The sequence below is a fragment of the Microtus ochrogaster genome, chromosome 5 (assembly GCF_000317375.1).
Source record: "Microtus ochrogaster isolate Prairie Vole_2 chromosome 5, MicOch1.0, whole genome shotgun sequence".
Taxonomy (NCBI): domain Eukaryota; kingdom Metazoa; phylum Chordata; class Mammalia; order Rodentia; family Cricetidae; genus Microtus; species Microtus ochrogaster.
Window position 1 is genome coordinate 95,568,807 of NC_022012.1, and position 18,799 is coordinate 95,587,605.

At 43.9% G+C, this 18,799-nt stretch overlaps 1 protein-coding gene across 3 annotated transcripts in view; it reads left to right on the forward strand.

Moving 5' to 3' along the window:
* The first annotated feature begins 1,801 nt into the window (after window positions 1-1,801).
* The window catches only part of Lars2 (leucyl-tRNA synthetase 2, mitochondrial), a 98,317-nt gene continuing 81,319 nt past the window's right edge, over window positions 1,802-18,799 (forward strand). Inside the window, exons 1-3 of one of the 3 annotated variants that reach the window (XM_005348160.1) lie at window positions 1,802-1,933; window positions 6,646-6,897; window positions 13,233-13,361. In XM_005348160.1, coding sequence (XP_005348217.1) covers window positions 6,664-6,897; window positions 13,233-13,361 — 363 coding nt within the window. In that variant the 5' untranslated portion in view covers window positions 1,802-1,933; window positions 6,646-6,663. The other 2 variants (XM_026779348.1, XM_026779347.1) reach the window with 2 other exon arrangements.

The following is an 18,799-nucleotide window of genomic DNA, read 5'->3' on the forward strand; positions in this document are numbered from 1 at the left end:
TTTGGAGCCTGTCCTGGAACTAGCTCTGTAGACCAGGCTGGCTTCGAACTCACAGAGATCCGCCTGCCTCTGCCTCCCGAGTGCTGGGATTAAAGGCGTGAGCCACCACCACCCGACTCAGGTTGGCTTTTAACTCAAGGCAATCCTTCTGCCTCAGTCTCTTGACTACTGGGATTTCAAAAGGGAGACACCAAATTTTGCTTTTTTTTTTTTTAATTTTTGAGACAAGGCCTTGCTTTGTAGCTCAGGCTGGACTTGATTTCCAGGCTCTCTTGTCTCAACTTCCTTACGGGCTGACATTACAGGTTTTTTAGAACACACACTGATCCCAGATTTGAATCCCAAACCTTTCATTAACTTGAGTCATGGCTTTGGGCAAGACAATCAGTTCCCTTGGCTTCAGTTGTCCTGATCATTGTTGTTTTGAGAAAGGTTCTCATGTAGCCAAGGCTGGTCTGGAACTGTATAGGGAAGGGTGGGTTGCCTTGTATTTCTGATCCTCTTGTCTCCACATCCCAAGTGCTGAGATTACAGGCTTGTACTACCACAAGTAGTCATGCAGTGCTAAGTATTGAACCCAGGGCTTTGTGCTTCTTGGCAAAGCACGTCACCCACTGAGCCTCATTCCCAGTCCTGAGCCTCTGGTTACATATTTGTAAACTGAGAAAGCTGCATTAGTGCTCAAAATCACTCACATTCCAGTACAGTGAATTGCAGGCTTGAGCTCAGACTTTAACGTTGTGACTCCTTTTAAAATGCAGGCTCTGAAACAGGTTCCCAGAGTGGAACCTGAGATTCTTATTTGTGGCTGGTTTCCAGGTAAGGTTTGATAGTGTTCTAGAATAAGATGGTGTTTCAAGCTTTCAGGTATCAGGAAACTGTTTTTTGTTTGTTTGTTTGTTTTTTGTTTTTTCAGTCTTGGGAATGGATAAAAGGTCCCGGTGTGTCCCTGGGTGGCACACAGAATGTAAAGTTTTATTCTGCAGGAGTGTGCACACTGGCTGGCCTCCCTATGGACTCCACTCATCTATGTAAGAAAGCTGAGATGGAGACTAGGCAGTGATGGGATGGATTGTTTATGGAGGTACAGTTGACGTCAGCCCTGAAGGAAAAGATGGCTCTCAGACATTGATTTTGGCTCTACTGGACATCAATCATTTTGCGATATTATCAAATCTCAGTATTCTGGATTTCTCAATGTGTTCTTAGAATTCTCCCTTAAAAAGACAGAATTTCACCATTGCTCCTTTGAAATTCCTTAATTATAGACAGGCCAGAAGTGCTTGCTGCGATGTGTGCAGGGTGATGGGGCACATTAAACTCCTAAGCAAAGTGTTCGTTTAGGCAGCTTGTTTTCCTGTCTGCCAGTACACGTCACTCCTACTTTCTTCTGGGCTAGGCAATTCTCCTCCTGGACTTACATCATCTGATATGATGGATGGAAGAGCTTCAAACATCACCAGGCCCACAATGGATCAAAAAGCCGGACAGACCAGCTCAGTTGGCAGCTTCTGCGGCGCCAAGATTCCAACCCTGACCGTGAACCACTTCAGATCTCTTTTTACCACCTGACACCTTTAACCTTTAGCATCTCCCCCGTTTCTGTTACAATTGTAATAACCCGACTACCGGATGAGAAGAATTTGTTCAATTCAGGAAAGCCTGCACAGTGGGCAAGCCCGGGGTGGGGCGGGGCGGGCCAAGGAGCGGGGCCAGGGCGGGCCCAGTCTGGGGGAGGAGTCAGCGCCTCTGTTCAGACATCACGCTCTCCCGCCCTGGCTCCGCCTCTCCTGTCTGTGTCCGCGGACTCCGCTTCTGATAAAGTTGTTGTTCTGCCAACATGGCGGCGCCCATAGTGACTCGCGGGGCTTCGTTCGTGTAAAGCTTTGGGGAGTGAGGCAGAAGGGAGCTGCAGGCCAGAGCCTGTGAGCAGGTAACCCCCAGCCGGAGGACGAGAGGCAGGCCCTGCTTAGCCCCAGTCGCTAGGAGCAGGAGGTGAAGGTGCGGACTGGCCCCGGCAGTCCCTGAACCTTGCAGTTTTCCAAACCCGGAAAAGCTTCGAAATTCTAGTATTCAGGTTCTTTCAGCCTTGGACCCTGTTGACAGCTCCGGACTCCTGCTCGGAGAAACGCACATCTTCACACGACTTTATATTTGAATTTTCCTGTACTCCTCGCCTAACCCGGGTGCCTAGATCTTCGCTCCGGAGTTGAGGGTTTGGACCCAGTCAAAGATCATGCAGTAGTATAGTACATTTGGGGGCATCTGCAGGTCCTCAAAAGTCATCTGGATCTACCCCATGGCTCACAGCTTTAGAGAACGCGGAGTGACAGATCGGAAATAACTTGCCTGAGGTCCTGCAGGAAATTAGAATTAGCATCTGCTTTTTAAAATTGTGTTTTGCAAGACATGTTTGTTGGGGTGAGGTGTATGTTTACTTATTTATTTTGTTTCTTTGATTCCGGGTCTTGCTGTGTATTCCAAGTTGTTCTAAGCTTGATATGTAGCCCAGGGTGGTCTTGAACTTAGAATCAGCCCTCCTGCTCAGCCTTTTGAGTGTTGGGATCATGGGCATGCACCAACCTTCCTGACCTCACTTGGTTTCCTCCCCTGTTTTTGGAAATAGTGTTTTATGAAGCTGGCCTCGAACCCTGTAATCCTCCTGCCTCTGCCTCTAATTAGGCTTATTGCATATTCTTTTGGGAGCACATGGGTGTTTTATGTGCTTCTCCTTTGTCTTCTAGTTCTTCACCTGTTTCCTACTATTGCTTTAGGTTTCCCTATTTATGATCATTTTAGGCCCATTTCTCAGGTCCCTCATATTCTCAGTTACTTTAACCTTAAGCCCCACTTAAAACCAGATCAGGTCAGGGCTGAATTGAAAGAGGTGTCCTGGGGGAAGGGGCAATGCTTTGGAAAGAAGAGACAACATTTTAGCAAGTAGAGAAATAAGATGAGCCAGCTCTAAGGAAGAAAGGGTCCAAGCTGTAAGTGTGAGATGTGAGTCACACTTTTTCCATTCACTGTATCCACAACCACCCTCTGCTAAAACAGCTGCTCTTGATGCCAGGAAAAGGCAATGCCTATTAGGACTTAAATGGAGAGGAGCTTGAAGTGACCCAGAACTATGCACAGGCAGTAAGAGAAGAGAATAGGGTTGGAACTTAGAAGTCTCATAGGCACAAGTACAGACATTTGTTTCTAGTATGTTCTAATGGATAACAATCTGAGGGTGATCTCAGGTAGGAGTGTGGGCTTTATAGTTTGCACAGCTGGAGACAGAACCAGTGGCCTCAAATGTTACCAGAGAATTACTTTACCACTACGCTGTATCCCTGCATTTACCGTATTTATTTGTTTTATTTTGTTTTTGGTGTTGGGGATTGAACCCAAGGATATGCTGAACATCTGTTTTATATGTCTAACCCTTGGATTTTCTTAACAAATTTGTTTTGCTTAAGGTTTATTTTTAATTATGTGTCTGTGCGTGTATATATGTGCACATGTGTGTGGGTTCTTATGGAGCCCAGAGGCTTCAGGTCTCCCTGAAGCTGGAGTCATAGGCAGTTATCAGCCACCCACTGTGGGTGATGGAACCAAACTAGGATCCTAGCAAGAGCAGTGCTTTCTCTTACCTGCTGGGCAATCTCTTCTGCCCCTTGTTTGTTTAAAGGCGTGGTCTCACTAGTAACCCAAGCTAGGAGTTGAAGGTCATCCTTGTCTTCCATGCTAGTTCAAGGTCAGCCTGGGCAACACAAAATCCAGTCTCAAATTTCCACTTCCCCCTAAGACACTGGGATTTGTACCAGTTTGTGGTTTGAGGTGGAGCTCTAATTTACATTTTTCTCAAATACATTGAATAATCAGTCATTTTCAGAGTCACCTGTGGTGGCACACATGTAATCCCAGCACTGAGGAGGCTGAGGCAGAAGAATAGAGAATTGGGGGACAGGCTGGGCTATAGTGTGAGAGTCTGTTATTTTTAATTTTTTGGATGTACATATGTACATACACATGTGCACACATATAGAGTCCACAGGTCAATTTTAGGGTTTTTAAATTTTAATTTAATTAATCTTATATATATTATTTTATCAATGTGTATATGTGTGTGCATGAGTTTATATATCTTTGTGATATGTGTGCAAGAACCCTTGGAAGTTAGAAGAGAAATTGGATCCCTTGAATTGGAGTTGTAGATGGTTGTGAGCTGCCTGTCAGTGCTCTGTAGGATCTGTAGGAGCTCCTATACAACAGGCCATCTCTCCAGCCTCCTGTGTTAGGCATCTTTTATCTCTCTCTCTCTCTCTCTCTCTCTCTCTCTCTCTCTGTCTCTCTCTCTCTCTCTCTCTTTACGTTAGTGTTTCAATAGGGTCTCTCGCTCAAACTGGAGCTCAGTGATCGACTAACCTGGCTGATCAGCAGGCTCTAGAGGTCCCCCTATTTCCATAGTCCCCCCCCCCCGTGCTGTCATACCTGTAGGAATTTTTACATGGGTGCTAGGTTTCTGAATTTAGGTCCTCATGGTGATGCAGCAAGCGCTGTACCCACAGAGACAGTTCCCTATTACTTTCTAATCTGCATGCAGTGTTTTCTTTATGAGCTTGAATTGCATTTATTTATTTGTTTGTGGGCACATGTGCCATGGATTCTCTTCTCCACCATATGAGTCCCAGGGATCAGGTTTGGTGGCAGGAGCCTTTATTGGCTAAGCCGTTTTACCAGCCCTCGTTATGAGCTTTAAATTCTTGTATATACTTGGATCTGGTTTAATGTTTTCTAGTTCATTGCTTTAAGCAGAGAAGTTATTAGAGAGCCCGATGTGATGCAAACCTTATTATTCAGCCAGCCGAGTGTTACTGCGCCTTCCTATTCCTCTTGTTGTGAATACTCTTTGGCGTTTTATCCACATGGTGGGTAATCATCAAATCCCAAACTGCAGCAAACCAGTTCAGGTCAATTTGTATTTTATTATTCTATTCCTGATTATGAAAGAGAATAGTCCAAATATTCCCCTTATATGCCATCTAAGAAAGAAATGTCAGATGTCTGTCTAGGTGCCTTTGGCTTATAGTGGGTTCAGAATACTTACTTAGTGAGAAAACCATAAAATAGGGCTGGAGAGATGGCCCAGCTGTAAAACACTAGACTCATAACCAAATATAGAAGAAAACCATAGAATCTCTGACTCAACACATAGTTCTAATAATATAGAAGTCTAAGTCCTAAAAGGAATTGTAAGTGCCCTCCCTATATAAAGTTGGCCATACAGAATTGCTAATAGTTAGGCAGCTGTATGTAGTTCACTCTAGTTCCTCAATAGTCATATTTACCTATTTAAAAATACTCAAACCCCACTGATAGGGAAATCTTCCCTGCTCCAGTCTGTCACCCTTTTAGGGGTTAAAAATAGTAGGAATTGGTATGTCAAGAACTTGGGCAAACAATACCAGTGCTCTAGTGCCATGTCATGTTGAGCGTGAATTCCCTTTTTAAAGCCGTAGTAACCCTCCTGGCAACGTTTGATCCAGTGCCTTCATGTAACAGCCTAAACCCTAGTAGATATGGGAAGGATTTTGAGAGAACCAGGTGATTAACACCAGTTTAGGATACCAGCTTTCCTTATGTCTCTCTTGTTTTCGAAAGGTCATTTTTACCTCCCTGTTGCTATTATGCAAGATGGCAGAAAGTTTTAGATGTTTAGTACTACATCCTAAATGTTTGGTGAAATCTCACCTCAGCCCCTTAGAAGTTCACCTGAGGAGGAAACCAACAAAATATCAGAATTAAAATTTGAACCCCAGGTGGTTATACTGCTGGACGGTGTTTTAGTCCAAAGAGTTCTATGACAATGCTGCTGTGTCTTTCGTGCTTCTTCTCTGTATAGTTGTTATGTCACATGTTCATCTGTGTCTTACCTGCTTCTCCTCTGTATAATTGCTGTGAAAGAAGGCACTTTGTTTTATGTTTTTATTTGCTAGGGATGGATCCAAGGGCTTCAAACATGCTAAGCATGTACTCTGTCTTTTCAGCCTGGGACTCCTTGTTGCTGTATCTGTAGTGCTTGCAACAGTGTGTGGACCTAATATAATGAAAAATGTTAACTTAGTTCAGAATTTTTGGGAGACCTGTGTTCAGCTCTCTTCTCTTATTTGAGCTCAAGGCTAAGACAAGGTGTTCTTAGAGTTCTTGGGTTCAGATAACAGCAGTTGATAGACTCTGGCAGGAGGAGCTCCCTCTCCTTCCATGCTGACAGCAAGTTCTGTAGCAACTTGTCTTTGTGATGGACTTCCTCTGTTTCTGCGAGTGTTTTGTATCTTTGGCATTTGGAGCATGGATTGCCTCTATGTTTTCCAATAAGAAGTTTGTGTCTAATTCAAGAGAACTTCTAAAATGTTCTGCTAGGAAGTTGTATACGGAGAGACCTGAAATAATTGCACAGAAACTATATTAATTAAAGTGTTGCTTGTCCTATTAGCTCAGGCTTCTTATTAACTAACTCTTACATCTTTAATCCATTACTATTATTTTGTATTTTACCACGAAGCTGTGGTTTACCTGTAAGGTTTCAGGGTGTCTGTCTCCTTCTGCAGCTACGTGGGCATCTCTCTGACTCTGCCTTCTTTTCTCTGCCCTCTTTTCTAGGATCTTCCTTCCTGAAGAATGGCATCAGCTCGTCAGAGGCTGAGTTTTTACGCCTCTCTTCTGAAAAGGCAGCTCATTTGTGGGCCACCTGTCATCCCGTGGGAAAGAAGAATAACTCCAGGGTGTGCCAGAAGTATTTACAGTGCCACAGGGAAGTGGACGAAGGAGTACACCCTGCAGACAAGGAAGGATGTTGAGAAGTGGTGGCATCAACAGATAAAGGAGCAGGCATCCAGGATCTCAGAAGAAGACGTGAGTGTTCCAGGAGGGCAGATACACAGCTGCTTCCCTTGTTGGTGTTGCCAGTTGAGGGAGGAAGAGTTTGTTGTGGTTTACAGTTTGAGGGAGTAAAGTCCATCATGGCACGACAGGGCAGGTATGGCAGACTGGCAAGAATGTGAGGTGGCCGGTCACATGTGTTAGGAGGAAGGGGGACTAGGCTGTAGAACCTCAAGGCTCACCTCTACTGACCCACTTCCTCCAGAAAGGCTCTTCCTCCTAATGCTTCCACAACTTTCCCAAATGGCACCACCAGCCGAGGGACAAGTGTACAGACGCATGGTCCTGCGGAGGACATTGCACATTTAAGCCATATCAGTAGAGGAACTAAGGACTTGATTCTGGGCTCACACTATTTGGTTTAGGGTAAGTTACTAAGGGTGTGACGTTAAACCACATTATGGAGTCTTTCTGTGCTTTCGTTTTCTTATCTGAAGTGGAGGGTGATAATAGCACCCCCCTGGCTCCCAGGAGGATTGTTGAGAGGAGTGAAGGAGGAGATCAAGGTTAAGGCATAAAATCCTTTCCAGTGTGGTGGTTGTGTCCATGTTAGTATTGTACATGGTTGTGTGACAGGCAGCCCCATAGTAGATATTCTAGGATGCTTTGATTGGGGGACACTGAACAAAAAAGAAGTATTAGCAGGTGCTGGGTCCTTTTTGGTTTTTGTGTTAGGATGGCACCTGTGGATCTAACAGGTCATATGTGAAATTACAGGACAGGCCTGTGACTCTGTCAGGAGGTTATATGAGGTGAGAAGTATCAGCCCCTTTCTGCTCCAGACGTGGCCTATAGCCTGCTCTGTCACTTGAGTGTCATGGCCATGGGAGGGAGGCCAGCCTGTTCTTTGATGTGATCTAAAGTTGGGTCCAGCCTTGCAGCATCTCAGTGGATTCATGGACCTTGGCTTCTGGTCCCAGTCCTCTGCCCAAATCAGTTGTATCATGCCTTTAGCTGCCATTAATGTCTCTGGGATGTCATATGGCTCCTGTTGTAGTTAGACCAGAGAAAATACTAGAAGACTGTTTTATTAATGTCCTATGTCTCCTGTTGTAATTAGACCAGAGAAAATACTAGAAGACTGTTTTATTGATATCTTGACTATCCCTTTGTAATAGTAGCAACCTAACAGTAGAGGTGTTGGTGGAATTATTTAGGTGGGGCCAGGGACAAAAAGCTGGGTCGTCCTTGCAGCTGATGCTGTATTGAGTTTGTCTTTTCTGTCTCGCGGCTCGTCGCGGCTCTCTCTGGAGTCACACTCATTCCTTCTGTGAGGGTGGGAACCGTTCCTGTCCAACTGCAGAGTGGGTATAACACTGATTTTGACATTGCTTGGACAGATCTGGAGTTAAGAGAGATATAGTATATAACAACAACATGAACACTAAAAAGGAAAATTGAGTAATTTACAATGAAAACTTGGCCATTCCCCTAAGCCCCATGATTCTTGGCTCCTCGCGTTGTTTATCTTACAAGTTTGTTTTGAAAATCAAATGAGAAAATGTGTCTGGACATTTCCTAAGCTGAAGACTTCTACACTGAAGTGTTATATAAATAAATAAATAAATAAATAAATAAATAAATAAATAACACGGCAGAGAAAATCGTGTGCTGTTTTACCAGCGACCGAGAAGCTGACTGAACACTGCTGTATATGAAGCTTTAGCGTTCACCTCACATTGGTATTATGTACATTTGAGATCCACCCAAGTGAGCGTTTAGAAGCCAGGCGTCTTGCCATCATCATCAAACCACCATTAAAAAGCAAAACAAAGCCAGGAGTTGGTGGCACATTCCTTTAATCCTACCACTTGGGAGGCAGAGGCCGGTAGATCTCTGAGTTCAAGGCCAGCCTCATCTACAGAGCAAGTGACAGGACTGGCTCTAAAGCTACACAGAGAAAAGCCCTGAAAAACAAAAACAAAAAAACCCAAAAGGACCAACTTCCACTTAGTGAGCATTTTACCATGTACCACTTCCATAGGTTGAGTTTCTTAATATCAGAACAGCCTTAAGAGTAAGCATTGTCTTTACCTGTGGGGTTAAAACACTGAAGCCCGGGTAATGCGCCAAGCTGGGATCCTCCCAGCCCCCTGAGAGCCTTGCTGTCCAGGAACTCTGAATCAGTCATCAGTGGAGAATAGACTGAGCCCAGGAAGGCCTGGGGATTTTGTCTGAGGCCTCACATCTCATGGCAAAGTGAGGGTGGGAACTGGAGGCCTTGCATGCCAGTGGGGGCTCTGTTACAGCTTTAGAGCACTGGCCCCAGAGAGGCAGAAGCCATGTTCTAATCGCAGTCTGATGGAACTATGGACCAGCTTTTAGAAGCCATCCTCTTCCCACTGCCGGCATTCGTACTCTCTCGTAAAGGCCTGAATTCCTGCACTTTTATGTAATTATGAAAATTTCCCTTTCAGTCAGATTCCTACTCAATTATAACACAAATTCCTGTCATTTCGCCTCTCTTTTCCACCTCCAGATGATAGAACTCGTTTCATTGTCACAGAGGAAAATGACTTAATTCACAGAGAAAGCACAAGGCAGGGACAGGCAGCAGGCTGAATAGATTTTCTGCAAAAACAAAAATGTTCACGAGGATCAAGGCTTGGTAGCATTGCTTTTCTGCTTATCTCTTAACTCAGGTTTGGAGTTCATCTTAGCTAGTCTATGATGAAGTATTTGATGTTGTCATTAATTTAATCTTCATTGAACAAGCATATGATAAAGGAAAGGCTAGTGAAGAAGCTGTATGTAGGAAAGTTTGAGCAAGGTTGAAAATTAATATGATGTAATAAATAGTACAAGAAGATATGGCAATTATAACAAAATAAAATTGCTTTACATAATAACTTGAAAGTAAGAAACTAGAAATAGGCCAGGTATGGCATGGGCCTAGCACTCAAGAAGCCTGAGGCTAGCCTGGGCTACAAAACAAGACCCTGTCCCAGAAAGCAAAAAACCCTACAAATAATTGATGTCAAAGATTTAGTTACTTTTCTAACTCCTATGGAGCGTGATTACCGTCTTTTCCTGTAGCACTCAAGATTCCAAGGAAAAGCCATGGGGGTCTAACCCATTGCCGGTAGAAGACAGGGTTCAGTAAAGGAAACAGTTTTATTTTTGCACTTAGTAGAAATTGGGGTGTTTCACCTTTCATAAGAACTCATTTACAAGGGGAAAGGATTTTCTCTCGCTCACCTTTTCTTCTCCCCAGTGCCAAGGATGAACCCATTACTTTGTACAGGCTGGACAAGCACTGTATCATGGAACTAAACCACTGGGCTGACCTAGTCTAGGCAAGCACTGTATCAAGGAACTAAACCACTGGGCTGGCCTAGTCTAGACAAGCACTTTGTCATGGAACTAAACCACTGGGCTGACCTAGTCTAGACAAGCACTGTGTCCTGGAACTAAACCACTGGGCTGACCTAGTCTAGACTAGTACTGTGTCCTGGAACTAAACCACTGACTGGGATGGCCTAGTCTTAAAAACAGCAAGGTCCCTGAGTATACACCAGCCCGACTTGGGGACTCCTCACTCCGAAATCTTCTATTCCCTGCCTCCACTCTGCTTATTTAAATCATTATTCTTCCAGCAGTGCAGAGGATGCTTTAGTTTTGTATTCTCCAGGTTCTGATAAAAGCTTTAAAAAGTGTTTCTTTCTCTGGGTGGTGTTGCTTACTTCCCTTTTTCATTTCTAGAGGACAGACAGGACAGAAAAAAGAAAAAAGTTGTGCTTTAGTGGTTTTCTTTTCGGAGGGGGCAGTAGTTAGCTGTTGTTTGTGGTTTTGCTAAGGATTTAAAACCTTTGCTGAAGTTTAAAAACTTGGCAAGAAACTGGGTACAACATGGTGATGTTCACCTGTAATCCCAGTACTCTGGAGGCAGAGACAGGAGGATTGTTGTTACTTTGAGGCCAAACTGTGCTACATAGCAAAATTCTGCCCCCCCACAACCAACCAACCAACCAGCCAACCAACTAATCAAACAAACAAACAAACAAACAAACAAAACACCCACTTTGCTGCTTCCCTGATTCAAGTTGTGTATTAGTTATTTTTGTTTCTGTGATCAAATATCAGGCAAAAACAATGGAAGGAAGGGTTCATTTTGGCTCACAGTTTTGGAGCATACAGTCTTGGGGGGGAAGGCAGCTGGTCACATGGTATCTATAGTAAGCAAGCTATACTATTCGCTGCTGCTCATCTTCCTGTCTTTTTCAGTTCACAGACATGAGCCCATGGAACAGAACTAATCACAGTTAGGCTGGGTCCTCTGTTAACTTCTGTTGGCTAACATGCCCTGACTTTGCTAGAACCTGTCAGGTTAATCGTTGTTTGTTTGTTTTGTTTTTGGAGAAAGGTGTTCTCAGTGTAGCCCCGGCTGTCCTGGAACTCACTCTGTAGACCAGATTGTCCTTGAACTTACAGAGATTCACTTGTCCTTGCCCCCCTATCCAGTGCTAGGATTAAAGGCCGCCCCTGCTCAGCAACAATTGGTATCATCAACAGTTAGAAGTTGGTGCTGTGCATCATCAGTCGTGCAAATACGTGCCAACAGTGTCAAAACATCACTTTCCACACAGACACAGAAGGGCTGTGAATTTCTGTCTCTGTTTGTATTCATTGCTTTGAGAGAAGTAAAGTCTTGATGCTTCCTAAAGCTCAAGGAAGAAGCAGACACCAAAAAGAGAGAGCCAGAAGGCCAAAATTAACAATAGTCTGACAGTAGATGGCCCATCCTCATTGACCACCAGCTGTAGTTCCCTGTCACTTTTCCAGACGCCCCATGGCAGGATTTGAGGCTTGCTTAGGGGCCCTCCAGTTACCTGGACAGTATTTGTAAAGTCTGCTGGGGGACGGCTGTGCCTTTGTTAGAAGGTGCTTTCCCAAGGCCGGCAAGCATTCATTTAAGAATTAGTTATAGCTGTCCTGATGGGTGGCAGGGTGATGAGTATAGAGATGACACAAATCCTTGCGGTTATGCATGAACTGCAGTGATGTAATACTTGTGGTTATGCATGAACTGCAGTGATGCAGCTCTCACCTACTATGTATGAGGTCCCAGGTCTATGCTCAGCACTGCAGAATTTCTGAAAAGCCCCAAAAGTACCAGGTCTCCCAAAGTAACCAGCTCTGTGACTAGACCCGTTCTGTTGGGACCTTGTTCTCTGACGTACACAAACTTTTGACAGCATTTGCCATCCTACCAGTGGAAGGTTGAGGTGCCCAGAGGCAGTGACTTCATTACCCTGTCCTGTCTTCATTTTAGCCAGATGTGTAGATTTCCTGTGTTTTTCATGCCACAGCTGCTGGAAGCTGGAGAATCATATGACTCTGATCTATGTTTGCCTATTTATCACCTCTGGAAAACAACCAGTGGTGTTCTTTTCATGGTTGATTTCATCATGGTTTTCCACTTTAGCCTTTTCTGTTGAAGGAGAAACTCACAGCGCACAGGAGAGACTTCATGACCCATCTGATGCCTGGTGGCCTTGTTGTCAACAGTGGATCTCAGGTGGATGCAGCCAAGGGGAGCTGGGGAAGAAACTCTGGCTATGGAGATCTCTTTGTACTTCAGCCTCTTCTACTTAAATAATGCGGATCTCTGTGTTAGAGGCTCATTCGGAAAAATAGTCTTTTAAAACGTAGCTAGAAACCGCTTTAGGAGAGTTGCTTTTGGAAGAGGGAGAAGAATTGAAGATATCAAGGCTGATTAGTTAGCACTTACACATTTGAATTATTATTTTTTTAAAGTTTTTATTTATTTGTTTTGTTTACAGTGTTCTGCCTGCAGGCCAGAAGAGGGCACCAGATCTCATTACAGATGGTTGTGAGCCACCATGTGGTTGCTGGGAATTGAACTCAGGACTTCTGGAAGAACAATCAGTGCTCTTAACCCCTGAGCCATCTCTCCAGCCCACATTTGAATTATTGTGGACGTTCTTTAGCTTAAACCAGGACCTTTGGATTTTGGAGGCTTTAACTTTTTTGTCAATTTACATAATAAGAACTTTTTTTTCCTTCAGTTTTTTTGTTTCTCTGTGTGTAGCCCTGACTGTCCTGGAACTCACTCTGTAGACCAGGCTGGCCTTGAACTCACAGAGATCTGCCTGCCTCTGCTCCCAAGTGCTGAGATTAAAGGTGTGGGCCACCACTGCCTGAGAGGTTTTTTTTTTTTTTCTCTAAGGAGATTTTTAAAATGTTAAATTATTACCTTGAATAAAGTGCCAAAATATTAGTGTATGCAGAGCTCCCAGAAAATATGTAATAAACAGTCTGTGTCATCCTTTGTCATTCTTTCCTAGAAAGCAAAGCCCAAATTCTACGTGCTCTCCATGTTCCCCTACCCTTCTGGCAAGCTGCACATGGGCCATGTACGAGTCTACACCCTCAGTGACACCATTGCACGGTTCCAGAAAATGAGAGGCATGCAGGTAAGGACAAGTGCCTGCCTGGCTTCAGACAGGAGTGTGGTTAGACGTGTTCAGGATAATGCAGAGAGCCAACTTCATTCTTCTCTAATGAAGTGTGAACACGAATGGCTCAGTTTCCTTATGTGCAGAGAAGCCTTGTAATAAAGCATCTGGGTAAACTGGGAGCAGGTGGGCGTTATGCTGGGGTGAACACTGGGTAGGCTTGGGGGAGGCTAGAATAGGTGTGGGTCGCTCCCCTATACAGTCACTGTACAGGGCGGTGAAGCCAGCGGTACAGAGATGGTAAGTGCTGCCTTCTGGTCAACTTTGAACCTCTATAACAAATACCCGAGATGGTTATCAAGAGAAAAAGGAGGCTTGTTATGGCTCCTGGTCTTACAGATACAGTGCGTGATTAGAGGGACCAGTGCATTGAGGTTGCTGAGGGTACTGCGTAGCCACGGTGAGGGGCTCATCAGAGCACAGCTGCTAACTGTGGAAGCAGTAGAGAAGGGTTGGGCTCCCAGGATTTTCTTCAAGGGCATAATCCCCAGTGATCCAAAGACCTCGCATTGGACCCTGCCTCTTTTGGTGAGTGCTACAGGGAACAAACCCAGAGCTTCACACACACCAGGCAAATGTCCTACCACTGAGCCATATCCTCAACTCCTTGTCCTAATTTTATTTTCAGACAGAGTTTGACTAAGTTGTTCAGCCTGACCTTGAACTTAGGATTTTTCTGCCTCAGCTTCTGAAGTAGCTGGGAGGCTTGTGCCACCAGGTCCAGCTAGTCCCTACCTCTTGAAGATCCCACCATTGTTCAGTAGCACCAGCCTGAGGACAAGGCCTTTAACACATTGGCCTTGGGTATAACTGTGTGGTGATAAACCTTTGTCATCCCTGCACTTGGAAGGTTGAGGAGTTCAAGGCCAACCTTGGCTACATTGTGGACATCACAAGAGTTTTTTTGTTTTTTGTTTTTTTTTTTGGTCTGTTAGTTTTTCTTCCCTTGTTATTGGATGTTTTCTGTATTCTCTGATGAAAACGTATTTATTTTATAGTGGGAAAAATAAAATTTTATAAGAAAAAAGTACTGGGGGAACAATAACTATGGGGAATGGTGAAGAGTCCCTGAACATCTTATTTTATTACATTTATATATGTAATGTAGTACATTACATATGTAATGTATGTAGGGGGCACATGCCTGCCCCAGTCCATTTTCTTCCTCTATGTGGGTACTGGGGATCAAGTTCAGGGTTGGTGGTAAGATTCTTTATTTTGCTGAGCCAAGTCACTGGCCCAAAGAGGAACCACCTGATAATGGTCTTGAAAGACAAATGGAACTTAAAAGAAAAAAGAGGATATGCCTTTTCCTTGGGTGATGTTGAACAGTTCCAGTATAGTTAGCTTTTCTTCTTCTATTTAAAGATGTATTATTTTTTTGAAATATGTGTATGTTGGTGTATGTATATGAGTGTTGGCAGAGGTTTCTGTCCCACCCGGTTCAGTCCCAAAGAATCACACAGAGGTCTACATTAATTATAAAGTGGCTGGCCTATAGCTTAGGCTTCTTGTTAACTCTTATAACTTATATTAGCCCATAATTCTTGTCTGTGTTAGCAGTGTGGCTTGGTACCTTTTATCAGCATGGCATTCTCATCTTGTTTCCTCTGCCTGTGGATGAAGCCTGCAGACTCAGCTTTTCCACTTCCCAGAATTCTCTTGTTCTCTTTGCCCACCTCTACTTCCTACACAGAGGCTTACATTAATTATACAGTGGTTGGCCTATTAGCTCAGGCTTCTAATTAACTAATTCTTACATCTTAAATTAGCCCATTATTCTTGTGTGTGTACCTTTTATCAGTGAGGCATTCTCATCTTGCTTCTTTTGCATCTGGGTTACGCCTGCAGACTCAGCCTTTTCTCTTCCCAGAATTCTCCTGTTCTCTTCACCCGCCTCTACTTCCTGCCTGATCACTCTGCCTCTACTTCCTGCATGGCTACTGGCCAATCAGCATTTTTTTAAAAAACAATACAAGACCATTGTCCTGCAGCATGTGAGTACAGGTGATTAAAGCAGTCAGAGGCATCAGATCTCCTGAATCTGGAGTTATAGATGTGGATGCTGAGAACTGAACTCAGACCCTCTGCAAGACTAGCAAGTGCTCTCAATTACTAACTGCTGGTGATTAGCTTTGGTTAACTTGACACAACCTAGAATCACTGGGGAGGGAATCTCAACGAGTGAGTGACTAGGTCAGGTGGGCCTGTGGACGTGTCTGGGGGGATTGTCTTAGTTGTATGAATTGAGATGGAGGACCTGCCCACTGCTGTTGGCAGGGGATCCTGGACTGTACAAGAGTAGGAAAAGAGAGATGAGCACAAAATATGTTTTGTTTGCTACGGGGTCTCACATAACCCAGCTGACTTTGTGCTTGCTAGGTAATCAAGGATGGTCTTGACTTCCTGATCATCTGTCTCTACTTCCTGAGTCCTAGGGTCACAGGGATGTACCGCTGCTCCTGGCACCAAACTGGGACTTTTCTGTGTGAGAATCAGTTGTTACATTTACTGGTACACCACTGGCCATTGCTTTTATTAACCTATCCGGCCCTATGCAGGTGGCATCTTGCACTTTCTAGGCCTTGAGAAAGCGTAAGTATATCGCTTGAGACAATTGGTTGGGAATTTTTTGTTGACAGAAGTTCATAAGAATGAGGTCATGTTTTCATGTGTCGTCACTTGAGAATTATTAATAGGTTTATATTGCTGAACTCGGGTTCCATTGAAATTTAAAGTTACCACAATATTTTTCATCCTGTGTAGCACGAATTCTAATTGGTCTTAGTAATAAAAACCCAGATATCAGAGTAAATGCTGAAAGACCAGAGCAGAGCATCCAGCCACTAGTTCTTACCTCTACCGAATCCTCAGACTGAAAGGGTGATCCTATCTCCAGGAATCCTCAGACTGAATGCCCCCAGATCCTGTTTCCTCCCGCCTTATATCCTCTCTCTGTCCAGCCATATCACTCCTGTCTCCACCCCCTTAGTGCTGGAATAAATGCGTGTTATCAAAAGTGTGAGCTCTGCTTCTCTTTTAGACTGAATCTTGTGAAGCCCAGGGTGGTCTTGAACTGTCAGAGGTCATCTGCCTCTGTTTCTGCAGTACTGGGATTAAAGGTGTATGCCACTACTGCCTAGTCTCAATGACTGACTAGTGTGGCTAGCTCCATAAATAAAACAAGCTTTATTTGATACAGCACAAATAAATATCACCACAGTCCTGGTTTAGGGAAGATATCTTTCTTAGACATTGTTTTACAGTATTTCTTAAAAAGAGGCAGGACAGAGGTTAGAAAGACGGTCACTACTTCAGAGCACTGACTGTTTTTGCCGAGGATCTGAGTTCAGTTCTCAGAACTCTTGCCACTCATTGTAGCTTCAGTTCTAGGATATCTGATACTTCTGGCCTCCGCTGGTTCCTACACCAGATGGTATACATATATATTCACACATACATATAAATAAAAATAAAATTTTGAATCTTGAAAAAAAAGAAAAAAGCCAATAGAATTAATTGGTTCTTTGCCTAAAGTACAGTGTTTTTTAAATCCCTGTTTCATCCCTAATGATAGAACCCAGAACCTTGCACATGCTTGGAATGCATGCTATCACTGTGCTATAGCTCTGGACTCCCTTAAAGTGTAATTCCGTAACTAACTTTGACTACGTTTGTCCTTTTAAAAATTAATCCAGTGCATGCAAGCTGCAGGCACGTTCCTAAGCTGGAACATTTAAGCAAAAGCATATTATTGGTGACAGAATGTCGAGAAGCCTGCCAGCAGATGGGTAAGTGAAGGGATAGCTACGTGAGGGATGTATGAAGCCAGTTGTCTTGGGTAGGAATTGACATTAACAAAGATGCACATGAGGAATGAGGAATCAGGACCCTTTAGGCAGAGAGAGACAGGGAAGGAGGGAGGGAGGGGAGAGAAGAGGAGGAAAGAAAGGGAGAGACACTGAGACTGACTGATTTCTCCTGCGGTTTCTATGAGGTCAGGTTAGGTGGTGCAGTATGCCATGTGTCTGGTGCACAATACATCCCTTAAGAAGTGATAGCTGTAATTATGATTTATACTGATTGATTTGCTCTGAGCTGCTCAGAAAAGTGATTCAGCTCCATTTAATCAAGGAGTCCCTACAGTCTTCTGCCGGGAGCAGGCTGCAGGTGCTGCAGTGAAGCTGCTGTTGCCAGTGATTCTTTCTGTTTGCCCACTGCTGAGTCTGGGCCTTGGGTTTGAAACTGTTACTTGTTATTACAGTAAATGTCAGTGTATTAGTCAGGGTTCTTCAGAGGAACAGCACAGAACTGATTGAATAAATTTATGCGTGTATATATCTGTACTCATACACACACACTCATTGCACCGTGAGCTGGTCACCTTCCCCATGCCTGGGTGGAAGGCACTGCGATGTGGCTCAGGGTTGTTACAGCCCAGGGTATGAGGACTCAGGTGCATCGTCCTTAGAAAACTGTGATTCCCTTGATTGGGAAGCTATTACTTAGGCCCAGATTTCAAGTCTTGACATTTTTCCTGTACCAGATAGCAGGACAGTCTTCTTGTATCTATGCCAGTGATCAGCTAGCCTGTATGACTCTCTGATTGTAATCCTAATCCAGGACCCTTAAACTGTAACCTGCATACTACCTGTAAATAAGTTTAAGTTGAAAGTTATTCTGCTTTTCAGTTCTCTTTTTATAATAACGTAAACATGTTTTCCTTTGTTTTATTTTATACGTATGGGTATTTTGCCTGCATGTATGTCTGTGCACCAAGTGTTTTCCTGGTGCCCAGGGATGCCAGAAGAGGGTGACAGATCCTCTGGGACTGGATTTATGGATGGTTATTTGCCCGCAAACCTAGGTTCTCTGGAAGAGTGGCTGTGCACTTAGCCACTGAGTCCTCTCTCCAGCCCCTTTATAATGATATTCTTTTCTGACCTGCCAGCCTAAGCCTCCTGCATCCACAGTCCTTAATGATGTACATAGTTTTGTTTGTTTGTTTTTTTATAGTGAATATCTTTGTTCTCATCTTTGTGTTTTTCATCCAGGTGTCTCCTTAGAGTATGTCTCATCCTCCCCTGTTCTAAGTCCTTATTATTCTTCAAGGTTCACTTCATTTCCCTTGCACTATAGACTGTCCTTCAATTCTGTAGCTCACGTTTAGCAACACTTACAGGTAGAACCATAGACTACCCTGACTAAGCTCACAATTTCTTTGTGTTGCTGTCATCTGCCCAATACTATTTTAACTTCTTGGGGAGAAAGAAGGACCCCATAACTCCCTTTGTTAGTAGCATTTCAACTGCAGAACTCAGGCATGCGTGCTCTGTAAACTCTTCGTAATGGCAGTCTTCTCTTGAGTTTGCTAGGGGTGGAGGTAGGACTGGGAG